A 26,124-nucleotide genomic window follows, 5' to 3' on the forward strand; every position below is an offset into this window, starting at 1 on the left:
AATTGAGGGGGTGGAATGACAGCGAGATAGGTGGATATCAGGGGAACATAAGTGCGGCAAACCTTGGAAGATGTAAATGTCGGCTACTCATTTACATTCACTGAGGCCTTTTCTCTTTTCCCCTTCAATCAAAGTCCCACCCACACAAAAAGTGCAAACTGCTACAAAGTTATTGCACTGTAATTCCCTTGACAGTGCAAAACCGTGACTGAAATGAGATAATGCTCAACTGTCAGGCTGAAAACAATGTACAGTAGTTTGCTTGTCGACTGATAATGAAATTAATGGCGGAACAAAAGCGGCACCAGCAAACATCTGTCCAAAAGGTGCCACCAGAGACTCTCTCAGTTCTATGCTATAATTGAGAACTGTGGATAACATCCTCAGACAAAAAAAAAAAAAGAAAAGAAAATCATTACAGCAACCCATTAAGATGGAGGGGTTGAAAATGTTATTGAGGCGGAGGAGGATTAATGAAAACTATATATATATATATTATACACACACACACACACACACACACACACACACACACACACACACACAACTAGGCTTCAGCTGCTTTTGTCCTACTCGGAGAAGGAGACTCTCAAAGGATCCACACAGGAACAAATGAAGTGCGCAGCCTGAAAAGAATATGCTGATCAAGTAGTGTCGGATCTTCATTCCTTCCTCCCTTTTATACGAAAGGAAATACGGTCTCCAGCAGCTGTAACCCGGTTTACTGCCACAGTCTCCCTGCTGTGCCTAATCTGAGAAGGATCAGAGAGGTGGTGCACGCATCTTTTGCATCAATGAAACGTGTCAACGTTGAGAGGGTTGTGAAAAGAAAAACAAGTCAAAATACTGGCATACTATCAATCAGATAATATGCCAGCTAATATACAGTAAAGGGTCATTTGAAAGGAGGTTGACTAGTGTGCTGCAATAAATGTGTCATCTTTCACCTCATCTCCTGACTGTAATTTACTGAATTATGTCAACTTAATTTATTAAAAACATACCACAAAAATGGTGGTGAGTTTCTGGGGTGGGTTGGAATGGACTCGTTGCGTTTCACTGCATTTCAATAGCGAGAATGTATTTGATGTACAAGTCAATTGAGTAACAAGCTTGGTTTTAGGTTGATTTAGGACGTACTGTACAGTACACACAAATGTACAAAGTATACTCGTCATGTAAAGCGTGCAGTAATGCAGATCGAATGAGCTTTAAAACACATTCTTGAAGTGCGCATTTGTAAGTACAATAAATACATTTCGGAGAATACAATCATCGTTATTATCATTGTTATTATTATACTTGGTAGTAGTAGTTGTAGTTTACCCGTTTCCTTTGTATATCTTGGGGGATGCTGCTGAGAGAATGCGAAGATGGGAGGAGGGACGCGTTTTCTGATTGGCTGAGAGGCGCTTTTCCCCGAATGTATCAAGTGTCGCATATTTACCTACAGTCTTGCCAAAAAGGGAACTTTCAAAATAATAGCAACATTTGTGACTGCAGGTCCAGTCACTCGAGAATATTTTATTTACTTTGTCGAATAATTTTGGATGATATTTGAATCCACAAGGGATAGTCTCCTAACTTTGTTTTCCTAACCAAAAACATTAATAAATAAATGAATGGATTTCCCTAAATGTGTCGTGGAGGAGTATTGCTATAACCGGAAATGGATTCCTTGTTTAGCCAAGCTTCACTTTGGTCCAGCGAAAGAGGAAAGGATGTGACTCCGATCTCTCGTGTTTGTCATCAGCCCTTCATCTTTCAGCCGTTTCCCTGTTTCCCCCTTGTTCTCCTCGTCCGACATGGACCTTGATGGAAAGTAGTCGACGTGCACCAGTTCCGATTTTCACATCCGGAGAATGATCCACTCTCAGGTTATTTTATCCCAGGTAGGTTGATCGTCACCATTGCTGCGGTTGTAACGCTTTGACGATGCAGCCTGGAGCAGCAGCGGCCCACAACAGCGCCTGTTAGCTTGCATCTCACATCTTCTCTTATTCGTAAAAAAAAAAAAAAAAAGCAACGACGTGCCTAATAACATTCCAAAAACTGTCATGTATCGATTACTAGACGAATTTCATGAATGTTTGTTGTTTTTGAGGGCCCAATTACGGTTGTGCTTCATCACACTTCCCCAGCAGCCTCACACGCACACACGCGCGCGCGCGCACACACGCGCATGCAGAGCAACACAAAAATATTGAATAACTCCTCGTTACAAATTAGTAAAGAAAGTAGAATTTTATTGGAATAATGTCACCTTGCTAAAATAATGGCTCATGATTTTTTTTTGCCTTAAACAGATCATTCGAAAATAAATATATATCATAATGTAAAGTGTATTTGATTCAATGTGTCATGTTTTCAGAAATAAATATGAACAAAAGAATGAGGACATTACGTTAGGAAGATGGCGAAAAATTAATTTTCATTTTATTCTTCTTTCAGTAACAAGGTTCAATGCTAACATTCAAGTTTTTGCTCAAGAGGACGCACTAACTGTGTTAGATGCTATGCTAACAGGAACAAATTGAGCTGTTTAATAACAAAAGAAAAACATTCCTATTATTTGTCCTTTCATTGTCATATGAGTCACAGTGCTGCATTGGTGACACACTTCATCATGGCTTAAATAGGGATAAATGGATGGGTGGATGGATGGATAGATAGGCAGACAACAATTCATCATTTAAAAATTAATACATTGAACGATGGTTGCAGGATAGCTTGACTCTGTCCTATTTTTACTTTTCACATGATAGTTTTGTTGGTTTATTGAAAGGGGGGGGGCAATGCACAAAAATAAACATTGTTGTAAATGACTAAATAGAGACTGTAATGTTTGATCATAAGAGATGACAAATCGGGATTTCCTGCTCCTTTGTTGGGGGATTCCCCATCTCCAAAATCCTCTTAGTGGAGCAACACATGACCTCGAAACAATCATTATTCTGTTGTCTGAAAAATTACAATGTTTGTCTCACCGAAATAACACTTTCACCTCTCTGTCATATTGACTGCTACCCAAAATCATGATTGTTCCATTTAAACAATTAATCGTGATCAAAAATAATCATTGACAAATTCGATTTATCTATTAGTTGTCAATTAATCGTTGCACCTCCTTTTTGTATCAAAATTTTTGTCTCTCGCCAGTTCAAGTTGACTGTAACATGAGATAAAAGAGAAGCAAACCGCTTCTACTTAAACGTCGGCATTGTTGACATCGACTACGTTAATTCCGGATCGTCAAACTTTAATATGTTGAATCTGCTTGTTATATTGCGCTTCTCCTCCCGGCCTTCTTGGAAGAAGTGAAAAGAAAGAGCACTCAAAGACTAAAACCATCGGGGGCAGAAAGAAAAACGCTGCGGCAGATTGCACATCATATGCAACCACGGTTAGTTCATAAATGTATCCAGCCGTGTCTCGAGGTTTCATTTCTGGCTGCAGGCAAGAGCTTTTATTTCGGGACAAAAAGCAACTTCCAACCAAGAAAGAGACATTTTTCCGCTGTGTGTCGAGAAGCACCACAAATGGGACACAGTACCACTGAAGGATGGCTAACCTCCCCCAATCTTTCATATTTGATTTGATTCTAAATCAAAACCACAAGAAACCAAAGTAACAAACGAACAAACAAAACTATGACAGCAGCACACATGTGACAGGAGCACAATGATCTGACGTCAACTGACAGAACCCAGGGAACTAAATACAAGCAAAGTGACGAGACAAAGAGAAACACCTGGACGAGACACAAAGGCTTGAGGGAGCTGATTGGTTAACGCAAGGGACCCGCATGACGAGAACAGGCGGAGACAAAAAAAAAAAGGCACGAGGGAACAAAACCAAATGTAATCTAAACAAAAACATACCATTGTTGCTCTTTCTCCTCATTTGTGAGACAATTCAAATTGACCAGACCTTACGAGTAGCGCCAAAATATCCACTAGACGTCACGTGTCGTTGGCAAAACTGGGATGCCAAAGTTGTACGAGTTGTTTAGAAATCAAATACCCAGTTTACGTGCTTCCGCTCTCAAAATGGGCCTCGGGTGGATATCGGTTCACATGAAATGGAGCATCCACAGTCTCCACAGTCCATATGGATGGCAGCGTTTGGCTGACAACCTCAATCACTCGCCCATATTGTGAACGCCGAGTCGAAGAGAGGCTGGATTTGGAAATAATTATTGAGCGACAGTAGGCGGTAATTTCATTTCCTGCACGCTTTCCTGTCTTCCATACTGCCCGCCCCGCTTGTGTGCTCAATGAATAATGATGTCATCTTGAAGGCAATCATCCCAGTTTATCTTGGGAATTTCTCGAACGAGAAAGGACATCTGAAAATTCCTTGGAGATCGCTACGCGTGTGTTCCTCTAACTAGCTGTGTCACCCTCGTGATGTGACACTAAAAGACTAATGAGGACTGTGGGGGATTTGAACCCGATTAGATCAGGAAGTCCCTTATTTGTCCTGACACCTATGTGCCGCAATTTGCATACAGCGCTGCAAATTGCTAATTGATTGCAGAATAGTTCGGGCAGACAAATACGGAATGTATCATGGAAGATCTCGTTGAAGTTCACTTGTATGACATAAATACAAAGTACATACAGCCTGCAGAAAAATCTCACCGTGAAGCAGTCGCTCAACCATATTCAAATTCAGCAATATCACACAAGGGAGACTTTCCATCATTGCTGCTTGTACGAAGTTACTAAACTGCCACAATGTGAACAAAGTATCGCACGTTCGTGAAATCGGTGTCATTAATCGGCTTACGCGGCCACCGAATTTTGACTTGTGCGAATCAGTCTGACGTGGTTCAGTCGACGCGATTAGACCCGCGCCGTTATCCTCAGCTCACAACATTACAGTCAGTAGCCAACGCCGGAGGCAGCTGGCGTCATAAATCAGAGTAAGGGCAAGTGCCTCTCGACGTTAAAGTCCATCGTCTTCCAAACAAAGTGGGCGGCGCCGTCTGCGGCTTTCCTTCGATGGACACTCGTGACTTGAGAGAAAGATAAATGCCAAACGGTGTGAAGCGGCGTTTCGTCAAGTCCTCAAAAAGTAGAGATGCTTGGTTTTAATCACTCAGTGACAGACACATCAAATATTATCGGCGTGCTGTTCTATTTTTCATATTGGCTGCCCGTATATTTTTCCCCCCCTTCTGGCTTACTTGAATGGTCCGCATACACTTATTAATCTGTCATCAAAAATGGGATAATTGATGATGGATGACACCCCTTCAAATGATGTTTCGGTTCAAAATGTCAGCCATCTTCATATTTTATACGAATGATATCAAGCCCAAATATGTTCAAATGTATAGCAAAAAAAAATAAAGAAACCACCCTCACTGTTTCCAATACTTTTGGAAGGGTGCGATTGGGTTTGTTTTGTTTATTTCTGTTCTGCTGCATTTCCCTTTTGTTGTTCAACATTTGTATTTTTATCTGGAAAGGATGACATGTGACCGCCCCCGTGCCATGGTTTCCCCTCTCTCATCACGGCTCCAAAAAAAAACGTTTGACCTGCTTCATTCGCTACCTCTGCTTTTGCGTCCTGTGGTTTGTAACCGAGCACCCGTCTCCTCCTCACACTTCCCTCAGGTTTTGGTCTGCTTTGGGTTGACTGGTCATTATGCTGATGCAGCTCTGTAGTATCAAGGTCAGTGTGCCCCCTCGACCCCCTCCCCCCCCCACCACCACCACCTATCACCCATGACCATCCACTTCTTTTTTCATTTACCGCCTTACCACCATCTAGCCAGGATTCAATGCAGTACTTTTGCAAAAACAATTCATTCCGCCTTTTTTTTTTTAAATCTCCGTTGCATTGTGACAAAATCAAAAGCACGAGTTTCGCGTTGCGTGCCGGTATCCCGCCCCTCCTTCGCCCACTGCACGCCGAAAGTACTTCAGCATTTGGACTGACCGGCTCAGCCATGCCCTGAAGGTCCTTTCTAACTGGAGCATTCCATGATCCCGAGATCCGAGGATGGAAATTTTGTCATCCTTCATTACAACTATAAATGCGGTCGCGGCGTCCGCGTTGAACTGTTACATGGCTCGTCCCACCAAATGAATCGATGGATTGATAGATTGGACGTCTTTAATTTAACTTTAGTTCCGATTCGAGTACGCGTACAGAGAGTATGCAACGGTGCCTCAAAAGTATCGTTAATTTGCTATCCCTTTGTGTAATTAACTGGTTTCTTATACAGCTTGGTGAGACAAAAAAAAGCAAACTACAAAACGTTACTGCCAATGACATTACAAACTGTGCACTGTCAGTTTACCAACTGTTTGCTTTTGAGAGGGGAAATATACAGCAGCTCCTCTCATGCTTTTCAACGGATTGAACATTTGTTCTCTGTGTAACTGTGCGTCGCATTCCAGAACTTGTACCAGAATCGCCTTTTGGGCCTGGCGGCTATGGCCTCGCCGACCCGCAGCAACCAGAGCCGCCAGCGCTGTAAAGATCGTCACAGCTATGGGCCGGACACCTACGCTGTCGGCGGTCTGAACCAGGAAGCCTTCATGTTAGGGTTGTCACGGTCCACAAGTGACACTGATCTGGTCTCCCCGGACACTCGCTCCACCCTCGCCGCAAGCTCTTCTCACTACACGATAGGCCAGTCCGAAGACCTCGTGATCGCGTGGGACATCAAGGAGGAAGTGGACGCTGGGGACTGGATTGGAATGTATCTCGTCGGTGAGTGTGTGTGATTGGTTGTCGGCAGTCATCCCCCCACCACCACCACCACCCCCAAGTATATCGCCTTGAAGGTACTAAGACATGTTTCGTAATAAGTTATGTAAGAACAGCTAAAGGCGTCACGAGAAAAACAATGTCAAGAGTGCTCATTATACAATGTATGCCCCTCACAGTTTTTTTTGTGTTATGTTATTTTATCATGGGACAGCGCTGAAGAAATGGCCTTTAGTAGCATGTAAAGCAGTCAGTGTACAGCTTGTACAACAAAGTAAATGTGGTGCCCCCTTAAAATAGCTGAGCACACAGCCATTAAGGTCTATATTGCAGGCAACAAAAGCGAGTACACCCCCAGGTGAAAAAGTTTTTTTTTAATTATATTCCGTAGGTTTTAGAGCTTGTTTTTAGTTTTTCTTTTTCAAAAAAGCTTTGTTTTTGGTTGACTTTTATTAGTTTTAGTGTTCGGTTTGTTTTTTTTCAGTGTTTGTAGCGTGCAAGATAAAATTGTCTGAGGTTGTGTCAAAGTAAAGTCATGTCAAAAAATTTGAAACACATATTTGTTTATATTTCATTTCATTCACAAAAATGTATTTTCAATTTCATTAGATTTCATTCACGACAATAGCCTTGATACAATGTGAAAAAAAAAAGCGCAGCATTGCTGTGAATGTCTCGACAGCTCAAATCAAATTCCGATTCAAATCTTAGGGGGGCTTTTTCTTTTTCCAGATGAGCCTCTATCGGAAAACTTTCTGGATTATAAGAACCGAGGCATCAATGGATCTCACAAAGGACAAATCGTTTGGAAAATTGACTGCAGCTCTCACTTCAGCGACTGTAAGTTCCCATCAACTTCTTAAAACAGAAACTAAAGAAACGATTGTTTCTCGTTTTTTTTTGTATTTTTGTTTTGGTTCTGTTTCATTGAATTAAACTTTTTTTTTTTCTATCTCTGCCATGTTCTGCCCACAGCTGAGACTCTGGTCTGCTTCAAGTACTATCATGGCGTCACTGGAGCGCTGAGGGCAACCACACCCAGTCTAACCATCAAAAAGGGACCAGTGACTGTGAGTTTGACTTTGAAGTCATAGCTTGATTATTACGCTGCTCTCTTCAGAGTTGCGGCAGTACGTTTCCAGATTTATTCTGCCGTTACGTTTTTTATCATCGGTGCTTACATACTGCACGCATTGATAATGAGAGAGGCGAGCGGAAGAATCACTCATCCGCCACTGCCGTGTTTACTCTGTGACAAGTTGCGCCGCCAGCTTTTGCCGCGGTACCTTCTATGCGGCACGGCTGGGAGTATTTGCTGGTGAAAGATCACGTCCTTGTCGCTTCGACAGCTAATCATATCGGTTGCTCTGTGTGTGCGGCAGAGGCCCGAGGGAGTGTGTTTAACCTTTGTGAGCTTTGGAGCAGTTTTTTTTTTCCCCCAATGCTGACAGCAATAGTGCATCCATTGAGAATGCCGAAATCCACCTTCGCTTCTATTTATTTATTTTTAAATCGTAGTGATATTGTGTTAATACAGACATTTGGTTTTTTTTTTCCTCAATGCAACATTTTATCTTCTTGAGAGTTAGACTTGAGAAATTATATGAGAGGACACTATCTGTCTTTTTTGTTTTTTGCTCGCCTTTGCCGTGATCGACAAAGTTCTTCTCCAAACGTGGCATCGATTTTAGACACTGACTTCAGACCCCCTTTTTATCTTCGGATTGAATCTTACTTGGAGCCTCAGTCCATCCGCCCGCATCAAGCAGACTCCCATTTCTTAGCTGGCGACGATCAGACCTACTCACTTCAATTTTGAGGTCTTGCCGTCAGTGCAGTCTCACGTTGGGATCAAATCAAGTCAAGTCAAGTCCAACTTTATTGTCAAATGTGCTGTATGCGCAACATATCTCCATGACAAAGCGTATCATGATGGCCTGAGATGCAAACGCCGCTTCTGACATTATCTTGGAGTTGTCACAAGCTGGACCAAAAGATGGGAATAGCATCAACATTTTAATATGTTGCACCGATATAACAAAGGCCAAAATGTTTCTCAGTGAGGGCCCGGGGTGCGAGAAGCGGATTGGATTTCCATGTGTGCCTTTTCAATCTGCTGCTGCGGGCACTTTGAAAATGCTGATGGCATGAGAACTTGATCTTTACTCACTTCTTCAGCACAAAGGAATAAAAATAACCACCGATAGGAGCACGGCAGGGTGGAGTCAAGATAACGGAGGACAATCCGGTCTAGGTAGGCTGGAGAGTGTGTAGGGCTGCTTTACTCCCAACTGGTCACGCCGGCCAAAGTGCCGCAGGAAGAGACGCGCATCGCTATATGCCAGTGATGGACTGCATGTGTCTTCAGCTGGGACTGCTACCTCCCAGTCGTCATGGAAGGAGCAGCAGAAAGCGGATGAGGCTCTGCTGGATAGCTTGGGTAAAGCTCTGGTTTTTCTATGGACCGGAACCTCCTCGTAAAATCAGGAGTCTGAATTGTATACAGTATGTACTCGATGGTTTCTGTATGATGAAAGGAGTAGATTCATTTTCGACGTGTTTGTTAGTGTTCATGCGTGCATCGCATGTTTACGAGCTTGGTGTCAGTCCTTGCCCTTGTCGATTTGTAATAAGCTGAAAGGCTTCCAAGTTAAATTACGTTTCTTAACTTTGTGGGGAGCCTTGGAGCAAGGAAAAAAAATACGTTTTCAGAGCTAGCTGCTACTTTCAAGCGCTGCTGGCATGTACTGAGTTTGCGCTGCTGTTGCGGCTCAACAAGAACAAAAAGCGTCAAAAAAATATAAATCAATGTATTTGTTAAAAGAGCAGTTGCGATAAAACCAAAGTCATTTTAAACCATTTTCGTGAAACAAAATAAGAGCTTCCTGAAATCCTTTGAGACCACACTGATCCACGATGTAACTCTTTTGCAATCATGTCCAGTCTTGTGATTTTGATTACTTTTCTGCTTGATTGATTTTCTCCCTAATGGCTTTTGCTCATGAATGTCAGATGAACATCCCGATTCTTCGCCCAGCACCATATTAGAAACACCATGAGACATGACATGGCTTGCAGAGAGAGCCCCACATGAAATCACAGCAAGTCAGCCGTCATCACCTCCCCTGCCCTTCTTTGTCTTACTTCATCCGCAACCTTGCTGTCCTGAAAGCATCAGGATGCATCCAAGAAATGGAACAATAACACAACCGGGACATTGACGTCTGAGCCGCCGTGTTTTTAAAGCCGATAAACAGGCCCCGCCCCCTTCAGACTCATCATGTTTGTCTGTAGTAATCATTGACGACATTCTGCCCCCCTTTATATTTAATAAACTCCCACCCGACAGTTGATCATCTATGGATACCAAGTGGTGCAGATAGAATGAACATCATCTATTTGTCCGATAAAAATCAGAATAAGGGACATCTGCGCTGGCGCTTTTCTTTCGGTCTGTAGTAGCCAATTCAGATTAGCATCTCATTAGAGGAAATTGCTCCAAACATCTGTCTTTGACTAATCCTTTTGTTTACACTGCTGTCTTGTTTTGTTTTGTTTTGTTTTGTTGCTTCCGGGCACTTGCATAAGCCTTCAAAACACATGAAGCATTTGGACTTTGGGAATGAAACTTTTCAGAAGTCTGACTCATTCTGTCACATCGGATTCCGGTAAATTCCTGAAATTCACTCCGTACTTTGAAAGTCTTTGTTTGAAAGTCTCCGCCTCCTGCTCTCTCCATCGATTACACTGACGCTCCCCCCCCCCCTTCCTGCTCCCCCGTTTCTTTTCCTCCTCACTGCACTGGGTCAGAATAATGAAGGCAGTGTATTGATCATGGAACTCCGTCAGCCAGGCTGGGAACGAGGCTTGCCCCGCTTCTCGATAATTTCAAATTTGTGACAAGAAGAGAAACTCCATCAAATCAAACCGAATCAATTGCAGTATCTTACACAGTACTTGCACAAGCTGCTCATCGGCTTCTGTTGATCAGCTTCTCCCAGGAAAGAAAATGCTATTAAGATTCGATGGATTTCTTTTTTTGACAAGCACCCTTGGTTATTACATGATTAGATACACGAATACATATATACAGTACATATTCCAGATTTGGCATTCACAAACTCCCCCTGTTTACGATTGTCTGGGGGACTCATCCTGATGTTGTATTTTTTTTAAAGCTTTTTCGGCTCCTTTTTGTGGCATCTTGAAGTGAGTTGAGGAGCTTCATTACGATAAAAGTGTTTCTGGAGGTGTAGTTAAAGTTCAAACTGATTTTTACTAGTGTGTGTGCGTGTGTGTGTGTGTGTGTGTGTGTGTGTGTGTGTGTGTGTGTGTGTGTGTGTGTGTGTGTGTGTGCGTGTGTGTGTGTGCGTGTGTGTGTGTGTTTTGCTGCTACTGCAGGTGTTAAAGCCAGTGGTTAGTCCCGAGGTCAACCAAGGGCGAGGCAACAGGAGACTCATTAACTTTTCACTGTCAGGTAGGAAATCAACCTGCGCCTCTTCACACTCGCCTTCAGTGCCCTCGAATCAGTGTGACTCACGGACGCTTTCTTTCTCCAAGCAACCTCGCTGCCCTTATATCGACATCGCCCATTTGTCGCGTCAATGCACTTGTTCTCGTCACTCCAATCAGGGTCTCTTCATTTGTAGTGTCCGTCGGAGGCGCATCGGTTCCAGTTGATGTGATTCGGCCCTTGCCGTGTCCAACATGGAGTGGGAGCGAAAACGCTACGCTTCGATTTGTTTTGGTTTCAAATTGCTTTGGATGAATCATAATCACCTTTTGTATTCTTCCTCCCAAACCCTCAACTGACCGGCGTCCCCTTACCGCCGCAGACCTCCAAGCGGTTGGTTTGAAGAAGGGGATGTTCTTTAATCCGGACCCGTACCTCAAGCTGTCCATTCAGCCCGGGAAGCACAGCATCTTCCCTTCCTTGCCACACCACGGTCAGGAGAAACGCTCCGCCGTTGTCTGCAACACGGTCAACCCTCAATGGAATTTAGAGGTACGCGCAACGCTTTGACTTGAGGTGCTTGCCAAACATGGGCCACTTCGAATGACGTTCATGCCTCACAGATGCCAGAAGTGAAAGTGCTGTGTGTGCTGAGTAAGTGGAGAACATGCTGAGTGCTGCTAAAGGAAGCATTCAGGCTGTGTTTCGCAGATGCGCAAAGTGGCATTAGTGCCCAAAGCGTTTTCAGGAAAAATAATGATCTTTGACTCATTTCGTTCTCTGTACATTTCTGTCTCGTTTTGTCTATTTTCACTCTTGGAGGCAGCACATCGACACAATGCCGCTAAATTGTACCCGTCTGTCCATTTTGAACATGTTCAACATGTCCTCCCGACAAGAAAAAATGTTGGCACCAAGTTAAAACTGTGAACACCTTTGCAACCTTTGATCAACCCTGACGAAACCCCAAATCCGCAATGTTCGCAAGCATTCGCCCCTCGGTGAGATACGGGTGCTTTGGTCGTGTAAATAAGCGAAAGAAGAAAAAAAATGTCAATGTCGATGAGAGCCACTCTTCATCCACACAGACGAGCACTTTCAGCGCGCACCCTCTTCCTTCAAGCCTCTCCCCGTCCTCGTTTATCGAGTTCGTCCCTCACCCATCTCACACAAACGCACAAGCAGCGTCTGCTCCCTCGCCGGTTCATACTTTTAAATTATTCACTTGTTTTTATCTTCCTCCTATATCACCCGGGTTTGTTCTCCCAACGCAACCCGTCTTCGCAGGATGGCTTCATTTTTTTTTTCCGCCAATGTCCTTTAAAACGCATATTTTAACTTCAGTCTCTTGTCTTCTGTCATCGAGTTCCCCCTTTTGTGGCCCCGCGCTCTCTCGATTCGCTTTTCTTGTCATGCGCGCATCCATCCAGCTACACAAACCGCGTCAGGCGAGCTAAACTAGTATCACTGTCGACACGATGAGCGCAAACATATCAAGTGGCCCTCAAAATCCAACGACGCCGAACGATCTCATGGTGACCAGGCACTTTTCTTTGTTTTTCCCGTTTCTCCAGAGATTTAACTTTTTGTCGTTACCCACCGATGTTCTGGAGATCGAGGTGAAAGACAAGTTTGCCAAAAGTCGGCCCATCATCAAGCGCTTCCTCGGGAAGCTGTCCGTCCCTGTCCAGAGGCTGCTGGAGAAACATGCCATTGGGTAAAAAGACTTTTTTTTTTTTTTACCGGTTGAAAATGTTTTTTTTTAATGGAAATGTCAGAATTTTCAACGTTTAGGACAATCCCTACCACAATACTGGCGAATGTTTTGAAAGTATGAAACTGTGACTGGATTTTGTCGTCAACAGGGACCGAGTTGTTAGTTACTCTCTGGGTCGCAGGCTGCCAACAGATCATGTGTGTGGACACTTACAATTCCGCTTTGAGCTCACCTCCTCAATTCATCCAGGTACTTTATGCCACTCTGTGTTGTTCTATTAGCCCCTTCGTCAAATTGTGGTTTGTCGACGCAGGAATCTGAATGAAGTGCAAATAACCAGTCGGTGTGCTAAATACAGGCACATGTTTGCATTTCTGCTCAGCCCCTTTATGGCGAACAGCTTATTCATCACTGCCAGACGCTTATACCAGCCAAATGTTCTGTTGTCAGATCTATTCCTAGGATCTCAGACCTATGTTTTATTTATTTTGTATTGCATCGTTGGCAGCGAACCCGATGAAAGGCAATAGAATCCGTCATGTGAGCTCGACCTGGTATTTTCTTGCACAATTAGAGTGCATCTTTTCAGCACCGAGCGGACGTCTTTTGGTTCAACTATCACAGCATTATGGCTCACCCTGCATGGGGTCAGTCCCCTGTGGTCTCCGTGTTTGTTTTGGACTGTTTGGGCTCTTGAGAGATGAGAAAATGCATACTGTGGAGTGGACTGATAGTACGCGAGACCACAGCATGAAACTTCAAGAGTGTAACAACAACAACGACACTTATCAAGTGTTTTCTCATCTCTCATCGTTGCCAGCGTCTATCTGTTGTCCTTTGTTTGCTTGTTTCGGGGCAACACAAAGCGGGACATTCTCTGTGTGAGTAAACAGACAGAAACATCAAATGAAATGCATTATTCTGAAAGTTTTTTTTGTAGCTGAAAACAAATATTTCTAGTCAAACAACACCAGAAAATGAGCATAAAATTCCCCAGTGTGGATAAATGGTTCAGAAAATGGAAGGATGATTGATCCAAAATAAATGAATAGGAATGGCCAGTTTCACCTCGGGGTGCACTCACTTTTGTTGCCGGCGATGGAGCCATAAACGCTTCTTTGTTGAGATATTTTGAGAGGGTCGTAAATTTACAGTACTGCTGCTCTCTTGCCAGATGATGAGGAAGTTTCGTTGGTCATTGAATCAGCCTGCCCCGAAGGAGGCGTCAACGTAGACGCCAACAACGCCGCTGATGCACCCGATGATGATACATTAAGTGTAGGACACGATATGCCCGACCTTCCTTTGGATGGCCCGCCTGACCCCGAGACCCCGATTGCCCCGGCCTCCACGGCCGAGGTGACCCAACCCAGTGAGACTGCGGAGCTGCAGGCATCTCCAGACGTAGAAGAAGGCACTATGGAGGACGACAGCGCAGGGAGGGAAGAACCAGCTGCGACTGAGCCTCAGGTAGCGTGCCAAGACGGCCAATCGGCTGACAAGACTGTAAGTACGCTAGTGGGGGGAGAATCAGAAGAGGGGCAGCGGGAGCAAGAGGAAGCACAGACGGAAGAGAATACACTCCAAGCGGAGGAGGGTATAACAAGAGAAGAAAATGACAAGAAAGACGAATCAGATGCACAAACTGAAACTACTGTAGCAAGTCCAAACGATGCGGTGACTGCAGAGGCCAACAACACATCCCAGGATTTAGTCACAGAAACAACTGAAGCATCACCGGGAGGAGGAAGCAGCAACGGTCCCTGCGCCTGCTTCTTTGCAAACTACGATTCTCAAGGTCCCCTCCGGCGTAAAACTCGACCTTGTTCCCTGCCGGTGTCGGAGCTGGAGAACGTGATCGCCTCAGCCTGCGGCGAGCCGGAGACGCCCCGATCGCACTACATCCGCATTCACCATCTCCTCCACAGTCTTCCCTCGGCACAGCATCAAGCGCTGAGCCAGGAGGAGGAAGATATGGAAGAGGGAGAGAACACAAGCACAACTCAGGACAACACCTCCACATCACCAACGCTGAAAAACTCCAAAGACAAAGAGGAGGAGGGCCTGGAAGATGAGGATGAGATAACGCAGTCACCCTCTCAGGTAGGACTTGTTCTAGTCCAAAGAAGGATTCTAAGGCAGTTCATCAGTGCAACGTTGGGGGGTCACATAGGACCACGCATTTCCGAACCAAAAGCCATTTTAAATATGGACAAAATACATGCATATGTCCAAAGTGGTCTTAATATACTTCATTGTTCATAATACCTTTCTGAATGGATGCATAAAAGGCTCAGCCTTTCAAAAACAAAGGATTTGAAGGATTTTAAAAAAGCATAAGGCCGACTAACATTTTAGTACAGGGCAGTATAAAACCCGGTGCACATACATCCAAATCATGTCTGCCATCTAGTGGTGAATGCTGATATTACACCAAAACTCACTATTCATGGGGGATAGGGTCTCGACCGGCCTGCCGTTAGTGAAAATCTCATGCCCCTTGAAATGCATTTATTTATTTTTTGTGGGGTAATACAGAACAGAAATGTCCTTTCAGGTCCCAGAGTGTCCGGGTCCGTGCTGCTGTCGCTCGCTCCCACGCAGCCTCTCCATTGAACGTCTGTCTGAACTAAACCAGCTCCTGGAAGGTGACGGAGGAGGTGGAGTGCACGCAGCAGTCCGACGGATCTCCCTCTCTTACCTGGAAAGCGACGAGGGGGATTCCAGTAGCGGAGTTGGGAAAAGAAATACAGGGAAGAGCCATCGAGCCCGCGGTGAAAATGAGTGCGAGTTTTGTGACACTTCCTGCTACAGCACGTCTTGCTACAGCACTTCCTGTTACAGCACATCATGCTACAGCAACTCGGGCCACGAGGGCAGGGGCCGCTTCTGCAGCCATACCCGATTATCCTCTGTGGAGAGCAACCGACTCTCCGGCAGCACAGTGTTCTCCTCGCAGGACGAAGAGGAGGATGAGAGCACTTTTGAGTCGGGACCAGATGCAAACAACTGTCCCGAGGGCCAGGAAGTGGGTGGGGCTGGTGGGGAGAGGAGTGGAAGATTGAAGGAGGCCAGGGGTGAGGAGTGTGGAGAATCAGCCGGGGGGGCTGAGTCACTGGATACCAACAGCACTGGTAAGAGATGGAAAATGAACAGAATATTAAACAATCATCATCAATGTTATTGAAATATTTAAACTAAATAATAAGAACGACTGAACCACTTCGTATTTATTACAATTTAACTACAATTTGTTGAATCTGGAGCGTCAGTGGTGGTTAAACTAAATTAGCATAGTTCATTCTAAATGAGCGTGAATTAGCATCTGATGGAAAAAATATAGAACTGGGTCAACAGAATTTCCCCAAATGATCCAACACACATTTCCGCAGCCTCTCGTAGGAAGGTGGACAGTACCTGTCTAAGTGGCACATTTCACTTCATTTGTGTACTCCAGTGTAAGCTTGACAGACCATTTGTTGATTGGCAAAGTGCTGGAAAAGTAATTTCCATGTTACAATGGAACGGATGAGTGGAAAGGGAAGAAAACAGACGAGGGTTTTTGTCATGCAATTTTTAAATTGCTTGTTTTTCATCTTTATGTCCCAATGTCTGGTTGGTTGATAGTGTTTCACTATCACATTCTATTACATGCATGTTGTGTCCTTGCTTCAACTTTATTCAAACACAACCCTTGATTACGCTCAACGCTTCACACAAGGGGCATTTTATTTCAGACACTCTTGACTCGATTGGACTCAAACGAATGTAGCTTGTGCCCCCCCCCCCCTCTCCTCAATGCCCCGCTCTCATGGTGTAACGTGTTCCCAACTGTCTCCTGTAGGCTCAGGCTTCTCACCTCCTGTTGGCCATCCTCCAGTCCTTCTTCCCAGCCTTGACTTAAACCATTTTCCTGTTGCCACTGACCAAGCCTTACCTCCAAGTAAGCCCCGACACTACTTACTCTGGAGTCATATGCCGGCAGCTTGGTTTGCACCCGTGTGTGTGTGCATGTGTGTCCTTTTGTGTTCAACCATGTCATTCCTTTTGTGTTTGCCGCCATGACTCCCTCCTCCCCGTCCGTTGACGGGGCTCGACCCTTATCCCCCCACTGCCAAATTTCAAAATGTTCAACCAAACCATAGACAGTGTTTTTCGTGGAGCTTCTATAATACACTCGCAGAGCAGCAACATATACAAAGGGAGCAAGCAGAGATTTTGTCGCCAATGTTGTCTCAAGCTCATGATTTTGTCTCCCGTGGCTCAGACTGGGAAGCTCGTATAGACAGCCATGGCAGAGTGTTCTACGTCGATCATGTCAACCGCACCACGACCTGGCAGCGACCGAGTCACGGTGGCAAGTGTAGCCATGGGATTCCCCGATCAGGATCCAGTCAACAGATGGAGCAGCTCAACAGGAGGTCAGACGAAATACGCAAGGAATGTGGGGGTCATAATAGCTTCACTGTGATTGAGAACGGGCATGTGACCATGACCATTCATCCAGGTCGTTTGGCTCTCGGGGTCTTGAATCAGTCGCAACTGGACTGTTCTGGTTTTCTCAGAAGACGTTTCGCCCCTCGTCCGAGCAGGCTTTACCACTGCATGCGCATAGGCTAGCATAAGAGAGCTCCATCCCGCATGTTGGTGTTGAAACCCAACTATGTGTCCTCTAAGCTAATAGGGGCATGCCCCAAAATGACGGAAACTGATTTTGGCAGGTACCAGAGCATCCAGAGAACCATGGCCACTGACGAGGAAGGAGGCAGTCAGCGCTTAGAGCGAACTCCCAGTGCTGAGACAGACTCGGATGCTCCTCCAACTGCGACAGGTCAGCTCCTCGTCCTCACTCACATTTGAACATTCCGTTTTTATTCCTGTATTGTTGACATCTCTGGTCACTTCTGGGACAAGGCTACAATGTTGCATTCATTTGAAAATGATTGTTCTTTTTGTCCACAAGGGCCAGCATCGCCTGTCAGTCACCAGAAGATCAGCCAGCTACTCCAGTCACCGGCTGTCAAGTTCATTACGCATCCGGAATTTTTCACTCTGTTGCATAGTAACTACGTGAGTGTGTGAGACTTCCAAAACGTAGTATTTGTCGTGATTCCTCAAGTCGAAAGACCTGAAGGAAATGTATTGTACCATTTTTACCCCCAATCTTTTTCCTCTCTCCTTCCCAGTCAGCATATCGGATGTTCACCGGCAGCAGCTGCGTGAAACACATGATCCTGAAGGTGCGCCGTGATGCCAAAAACTTTGAGCGCTACCAACATAACCGGGACCTCGTGGTCTTCCTCAACAAATTTGCCGACACTCAGCTGGAGTTGCCAAGGGGCTGGGAGATCAAGACTGACCCGCAGGGCAAGGTAGGACGCTTTAATCTCGGCGACTTGTCTTGAAACGACTATGTAGTAGAAAACATTTCTGATGACGACACTGTCTGAAAGCTTATTCCCGTCTGTCTTCCAGTCTTTCTTTGTGGATCACAACAGTCGAGCCACAACCTTCATCGACCCTCGAATCCCTCTTCAGAATGGCCGGCTACCAGGTCACCTTGCCCACAGGCAGCATTTGCAGAGGCTACGCAGCTACAGTGCAGGAGAGGTACACTATCAAATAATTATTATACAGTCGTGTATGAACTGGACAGTTTTAGCACTCAGTCGAGCACCGACCGCCACGACTATAAATAATAACAAAAACAACAAAAAAATCTAAATTGTGGAGGTCACAGACACAATAAAAAGAGCACCAACACAACAGCCTGTGGGATTCAAGCAAAAAATGCTCGTGTTAGATCTCATTTTGAAACATTTTATTTTTCCGCTTGTATTTTTGTAGGCTTCTGACGTGTCAAGGAGCCGCGGCGCTTCTCTGATGGCCAGACCTGCGAACAGCCTGGTTGCTGCCATACGAAGCCAGCATCATGCTGACCCACATCAGTCCAACGCTGCATGTAAGCACCGCCCTAACGTTCTCTATTTTTGGAGCTAAAAGAGTATATATGGAAAGCCGTTCACCGTATTTTCTGTTCTCCTGTTCTTTCTAGCGTATAATGACAAGATTGTGGCTTTCCTTCGACAACCAAACATATTTGACATGTTGCAGGAGCGGCAACCCAACCTGAACAGAAACTATGCACTCAGGTAGGTTTATTTAGTCCACTCACCTGCCATATATTTGCAAATCCACATATTTTCTGATTTATTTTTTTTCCCCAAAAACTATCATCTATTATTTCCCGAAAAGCTTACATAGCCTTTCTTTGTTTTTTGTGCTCATGGCAAAGCAAAAAAAAATAAAGTATTGCTTTGCAACCATCTTGTGGCATCTTGGTGCCGAGTAACTATGTTGAAAGGAGGTGAGGAGTTTCTTTTAGAACAAAACACTGCTTTTCAGCCATCTTGTGGCAACCATCACCCCTTTTAGGGGTCATCATCGAATTGCAGATTTTCAGTATTTATCTGTCACCATTTTTGTGTGTCCCAAATGTTATCTTGTGCATTTTCAAATGGCGGCTATTGTCTTGATTTACATTGCAGGGAAAAGATTCATTACCTGCGGTCTGAAGGTACTCAGGGTGTCGAGAAGCTTTCGTGTGATGCAGATCTGGTCATCCTGTTAAGGTATACACCTCCACATGTGGTTGTTTGTACCGCAATAGCATGAAAACAGAATGAAAGGTGTTCCATGCATTTTGTATCTTTTCATTTTTTTTTCCTCTCAGTTTGTTTGAAGAGGAGATTATGTCGTATATTCCGCCTCACCCGATCCATCCTGGCTTTAGCTTCTCGCCACGCTGTTCCCCCGGCAACTCGCCGCAAAACTCTCCCGGTAGGTCGATTCAAATGCCTGTTGTGAGTTTGGCTTCTTGTTAGAGAACAGCAAGTGAAAGGAAAAGAACTGAAACATATGAACAGATGGACATGTATCCAAGCTAAAGCAACAACTGTCGCGGCAATCGTAAGCACGATGGTTTGAATTATCCCTAAATCTTCGGCATGAACCCTCCACCTGCTATTGGGACTTATCTGGCTGCGTCAGGCACATGCAATCACCTACAAGTGAAATGTACACATGCTCGACCCTGTTAGTAAAGTACTCGGGGGATTTTGTGACACACCCACACACGTGCATACACAGAGCCCAGAGCGGTGATCATTACTATTTGATAGAACTCGCTGTGCAATGTTAGGGAGCACGAATGTGATCTAAAATGAGCTCGAGTAGACCTCGGGTGGGGGCTGCTGTGATTGCTTCTGTGCTGGGGTCTACGTGTTAGTAACGTGAGTTTCTATAAAAGGAAAGTAGGTCAACGCAGGGATGTCTTTGTTCATAATAATATCGAATAGTGACACTGAATATGTGCCACTGTTCGAGGCTAATGAAAGGGTTGTGAAAGGTCGTCTGAAAATTACGGTACTCTAGTTGATGATGTCATTTTTTGCTGTGTTTCCTGTCTCTGTGCAGGTTTGCAGAGAGCCAGGGCTCCGGCTCCTTACCGGAGAGACTTTGAGGCTAAGCTCAGAAATTTCTACAGGAAATTAGAAGCCAAGGGCTATGGCCAGGGACCGGGCAAGATTAAGTAAGACTCTTATGAGACCTACAAACACAGAGAGCAATCCTCATTTATGCTCTACGGTCGCTTCTGTTCCTCAGTGTGGTGAATGTCATGACCTTCTCATGATTGCAGACTACTGATAAGACGAGAACACTTGCTAGAGGGGACCTTCAACCAGGTGATGGCATATTCCCGCAAAGAGCTACAGAGGAACAAACTCTACGTCACCTTCCTGGGGGAGGAGGGGTGAGACACGCATCGACACATAGACACACATACTCTTTAGATGGTCATTCTCAAAGCGCGGTTGATTTACCGCAAGTCGTGCAGCAGCTCCCTCGAGTGGTACGGGAAGGAATCACAGCTTTAGTTCAGTTCCGTTGTGTGTAACTTTGTAGAGCAAGAATTTATTATACACATTGAAAAGTAACGAAATGGTTGTCATAGTAGGAAACGCAAGACATTTTTGAGTTTCTTACAGTACAAACGGACAAATTGGAGCACTAATAGGTTTCCTCCCTGCATTCTCCTCTTTTCAGGTTAGATTACAGTGGACCATCCAGAGAGTTTTTCTTCCTTTTGTCTCAGGAGTTGTTTAATCCATACTATGGCCTTTTTGAATACTCGGCCAATGACACTTACACTGTTCAAATCAGCCCCATGTCGGCGTTTGTTGAGAACCACCTGGAATGGTAAGTTGGTTCATGTAGGCAACATCGACTCAACTTTGTCATTTTGCACTTGTAAAGGTTTCTGTCCACTGTCCAGGTTCCGTTTCAGCGGGCGCATACTCGGTCTGGCTCTGATTCATCAGTACCTCCTTGATGCTTTCTTCACCAGACCTTTCTACAAGGCCCTTCTCAGGCTGTGAGTATATTTAATCATAAGTACTTTTGCAGTGGAAGTTATTGTGGATGATGCCGGTGAACTTTGGATCTTACAGTCCAACAGACCTTTCTGATTTGGAATATCTGGATGAGGAGTTCCACCAGTCTCTGCAGTGGATGAAAGACAATGACATCACGGACATCCTAGACCTCACATTCACTGTGAATGAGGAGGTCTTTGGCCAGGTGATTGTACACACAAAAAGGTTTTACTTAATTGTTTATTATCATGAATATAATCAAACCGCAAAATATGTGGCAAAGTGCCGCAGACACAGCATCAACATCCTGCAATTCTAGCATGTACACAATCATAAACCCATGTTACATAGGTGGCTGTATTCAGGAGTTCAATAAATCAATACAAACAAACTACCTTCGTATGGGGCTCACCAATAGTAATAGCTATCATACTTGTCTAAGTAACTCAATAGCAAACTTGACATCACGCACGGGCAAACAATTACGTGCATTAGCACTTTTCTAAAACACCATTAAGTCACCAAACTATAAATTATTAGTAATAATGCCTGCCTGCACTGCAGTACGGTAAAAATCCGTTGATGTTAATTGTGGTTTTTTTTGTTACTTCCAATGCTGTTGCTAGGTAACGGAACGAGAGTTGAAGTCAGGAGGATCCAACCTGCAAGTGACGGAGAAGAACAAAAAGGATTACATCGAGCGAATGACGAAATGGCGGGTGGAAAGAGGAGTGGTGCAACAGACAGAGGCACTGGTCAGAGGCTTCTATGAGGTAAACAATGGTTCAGCTTTTTGACTATGTGATAAATGACACCATCAAAAGAATTGATTTTTTTTTGGGGGGGGGGGCGGGGGGGTTCGATCATAGGTGGTCGACTCCAGGCTGGTGTCAGTGTTTGATGCCCGAGAGCTGGAGCTGGTTATCGCCGGTACTGTGGAGATTGACCTGGGCGATTGGAGGAGCAATACAGAGTATAGAGGGGGTATGTGTGCGTTTTTTTTTCCCCCGGATAATTTAGTCTTAACCCAACTATTTCTATTTTTAAAAAATGTTATTTTTCCATAATACGCTCCCTTCATGGTGCCGCTCACTAGGTTACCATGATGGCCACATAGTGATGCGGTGGTTCTGGGCCGCTGTGGAGCGTTTCAACAACGAGCAGCGCCTCCGCCTACTCCAGTTTGTCACGGGGACGTCCAGTGTGCCATACGAAGGCTTTGCTTCCTTGCGCGGATCTAACGGCCTGCGACGCTTCTGCATTGAGAAGTGGGGCAAAGTTACCTCTCTACCACGGTAATGAAGAATAACATGTATATTTTTTTGGAGGGGTGGGCGGGTGATTAGTTCATATAGTCATGCATGAGTTTCCCCACATTAGCCCACTACCATTGGCCACAAGCTGTTCGCGGCACTTATTATGAGCGCAGAAGTCTCCGTTGCTGGCCATATTGCATACTGTTGTCAGGTTTTGTTTTGTTTTGCGATGGTAGTTGGAGGACCCCAAAAAGCAGGGAGTCAGGGAGGAGCAGAGTGGGCTGAACAAAATATATTTCACAAAAAATACAAACAGGAGTACACGGGGAAAAAAAACAAACTGAAGTACTTGAACAAAGTGTATGAACAAAAAACACTTGCAGAGGTGCACTGAAAAAAACAAATCAAAATCACAAACAAAGTCCTGAAAAATCACAAGAAACCAACATTGCAAAAAAAAAAAACGATGACAGAAAACAAAACTATGACAGGAGCACACACGTGACAGGAGCACAATGATGTGACGTCGACTGACAGAACCCAGGGAACTAAATACAAGCAAAGTGACGAGACAACGAGAAACACCTGGACGAGACACAAAGGCGTGAGGGAGCTGATTGGTTAACGCAAGGAACCTGGATGACGACAACAGGTGGAGACAATAAAAGGCACGAGGGAATAAAACCAAATGTACCGGTAACCTATATAAAAACATGACACCCTTAGAGTTAAGGATTATTGGTCCTTGCAGTTATTAGGAGGGTGTGGAATTTATGTGAAAATATACACGTGCTTTTCATCACGTCACCAAGTGGAAATATTTTCAACGGCCACGAGATGTTCTTAAGATCCTACCACCTGCATGTTAAGTTACGGGCAGCATACAGTATCTGTAGGCAAGGCAGACGCCGCTCGTCTTGATATGGCGCACTTCATACACAAGGTTCTCATATAACTCAAAGTACAACCCTGAGAAGCAGTTACAAACAAAAGAGTAAAAGATATTTAAAAACGAAGCAACGAAATTAAAAGTAGCCAATAGAGACTTGCAGCAATGACAGCAAAGCACATTGTAATTTCCTACCATACCTTCCATCAATGACCATATTTTCCCATTGTCAGGGCCCATACGTGTTTTAACCGTCTTGACCTGCCTCCATATCCTTCGTACACAATGTTGTACGAGAAACTGCTGACGGCCGTGGAGGAAACCAGCACGTTTGGTCTGGAGTGAGACGCGCGAGTCCACCGTCGAGGGCAAAACGTCTTCATGGAACATTGACCCCCAAAGGCGTCAACGTGACGGACGGACGCAGCCTGGATTCTGTGATTGTGCAGAGATGAGCAAAGCTGTCGGTGATGTGGATATACGTATGTCAAATGAATGTTATGGTACTGTGTATTCGTCGCACATTTGAGAATCTTTGTGACGGGAAGCGGTCGTTCGGGGCGTCACGGCAGAGCTATGTTAGTGTTAGGGGGGGATGTACAATGGTCTCAATCATAAACACGCAGCCAACATGCACGTAGCCCGATGCTAATAGCAACAAATATAGCTTATATATAAAAAAAAAACTGTCGATGCCAACTTAACAGTTAACATCTCATTTAAAATGACACCGTTTCTGTTGTGTTAGGAGTCCTTCCTTCTGTTCCTCTAAGTGATCTTTTCAATGCTGTTTTAAGATGCAACAATCATACTTAAACGCCAGTAATTGAATGCCTGACTTCAGCGTAACAAGCGCATGGTTTACATGCTCAGGTAGTTGACTGGACGTAACTCCCAACATGCTTGCACAGAATGGCGGTGGTGGTTATGCACTAATGAACAGCGTAGATCGCGATCGATATCATGGACGCCAAAGAAACGATCGCATCTGGTATTTAGTGAAGGGATAGCCTGCTTGCTGGAATTATTTGAAAGCCAAGACTCAGAGCGACCATTGCAAGTTCACAATCAAATAGGAATATATTCATGTAACGGTAAAAGAAGCAGGAAAGATTATATATTCAGATCATTTAGCATTACAGTTAGAGTAGAGGAGAGCACTTCAATTGACCAAGAACAAGGTCGTGTATGTATTTTTAAAAAAAAGTCAATCGCAGTGGGTCTGAACCAATGGAAAGATAAGCCACGAATATATACAAAGCATTTAAGAAAGCCATCCCCCGCCCCCCTTTTTTATGCAATGTGAATAAATTTAATATTCCAGAAAGGATTCCAATGGATTTGGTGAGTCCAGTAATCATTTAGATAACAACAAAAGTTTCTCCTAGCTTCTACTTTGTCATTCTTTCAATGACAACAATGGCCCACGAACACCAAGACTGCCGCCGAGATCCCCGGAAGGCGTTTTAGCATTGACGTTTTACAAATTCCCGCCGGCTCAAGTTGACTGTGACGCAGAGTTCTTATCTTGACGCGTTGAGCATCTTGAAAAATCTTCGGCCGACATCTTGACCGCGATTGAGTGGGCCGGTGCTCAAGACATTCAGGAGGTCGCGTCCTTGGGAGTGATGCGGGCTTTTTGGTCTCAAAGTTTATGTGCAAGAGGAACATATTGTATTTTTTTTCCAGTGGCCATTTTTGTGAATTTTAGAGCAGAAAGACATGTATACCAATTCCAAGTCCGATCAAAGTTAGGGTAGCTCCATGTCGTGTTCAACAAAAGCCTGGTAGATGTCCAATTTCATTTCAATCAAATGATTATAGTGGTCAGATGGTTAACCCGGAGGCCGAAATAACAAAACTCGACACACCCAAGAGGGCAAAGACGATTATGTTGCAATTACTGTACCACTTTTTCTTGCTACCAATTTTTTTGTACTGTTATTTCTATGCTATTGGATTCTATTTCAAGGGGTTCGCTTGAAGCTTTCCCCCCCGAATGTTGAGTTTGTTCATTGGCCACGAGAGCCTGCCTTCATTTTGAAGCCTTTGCATTTTGATATTTATGACCTTTTTTATTAATAATGTTTTGTTCAGTCGTGTTGATTTTTTTTTGGGGCTAAACTGTCATTTTTTTCACGTCACAAATGTGTGAGACTGTGTCATTTATTACCGTGCAGCATGTAACAAGCAAGTGTCCTGTGCTTTTGACAACAAACGTGTAATTTTTCCACACACTTGAATATTAAACAGTGATATTCAACGGGCGGGGGGGGGGGGGGGTACATAATCCCCCAGTAATGACCATGGTTATGTCATTTGTGTCAATATCAGCTGTTACAGAAATATTTCTTAAAATCTGGTCATTTTTGCAATGGGCTGAATACAGCGGCATGCATTTTTGAGTGTAATTTATTTGTTATTTTTTGTGTTGCTAATTCACATATGTATAAAATGTTGAAAGGTTGTTTTATTATTTATTGAAATAAATGCTCAGGCAGATCCCTCCAATACATTACCACTATTCCACTGTCTACAAATCTATGTTCATTTGCTGACATTGACTATGTTGGATGACATGAAGGCGGTGTTTGCCACTGTTGTCTCAAATTAAACTCTTGGAACACATGTATTGGTTTTTGCATTTC

The 26,124-nt window shown here is 44.3% G+C and overlaps 1 protein-coding gene across 3 annotated transcripts; it reads left to right on the forward strand.

The window, feature by feature from the left end:
• Positions 1-1,725: 1,725 nt before the first annotated feature.
• LOC147186894 (E3 ubiquitin-protein ligase HECW1-like) lies at positions 1,726-26,104 on the forward strand. Of its 3 annotated transcripts, XM_086101504.1 has the most exons (30): positions 1,755-1,892; positions 5,625-5,682; positions 6,414-6,729; positions 7,459-7,566; positions 7,702-7,796; positions 11,128-11,203; positions 11,562-11,731; positions 12,754-12,896; positions 13,045-13,145; positions 14,071-14,999; positions 15,454-16,030; positions 16,741-16,839; positions 17,164-17,317; positions 17,618-17,727; positions 17,860-17,966; positions 18,083-18,268; positions 18,372-18,506; positions 18,744-18,858; positions 18,952-19,048; positions 19,445-19,528; positions 19,630-19,736; positions 20,373-20,487; positions 20,596-20,709; positions 21,003-21,155; positions 21,232-21,330; positions 21,407-21,536; positions 21,958-22,104; positions 22,201-22,315; positions 22,428-22,626; positions 23,710-26,104. In XM_086101504.1, exons 2-30 carry the CDS (start codon positions 5,656-5,658, stop codon positions 23,819-23,821), a joined length of 4,920 nt encoding a protein of 1,639 aa, XP_085957630.1. In that variant the 5' UTR covers positions 1,755-1,892; positions 5,625-5,655; the 3' UTR covers positions 23,822-26,104. The 3 variants fall into 3 exon arrangements, with proteins under 3 accessions (XP_085957629.1, XP_085957631.1, XP_085957630.1); XM_086101503.1 differs by lacking the exon at positions 5,625-5,682 and having other exon boundaries at positions 1,726-1,892; XM_086101505.1 differs by lacking the exons at positions 5,625-5,682; positions 16,741-16,839 and having other exon boundaries at positions 1,726-1,892.
• The last annotated feature ends 20 nt before the right edge of the window (positions 26,105-26,124 follow it).

This window comes from Hippocampus guttulatus, chromosome 21, assembly GCF_054856545.1.
Source record: "Hippocampus guttulatus isolate MCC_2025c chromosome 21, RoL_Hgut_1.0, whole genome shotgun sequence".
NCBI lineage: Eukaryota > Metazoa > Chordata > Actinopteri > Syngnathiformes > Syngnathidae > Hippocampus > Hippocampus guttulatus.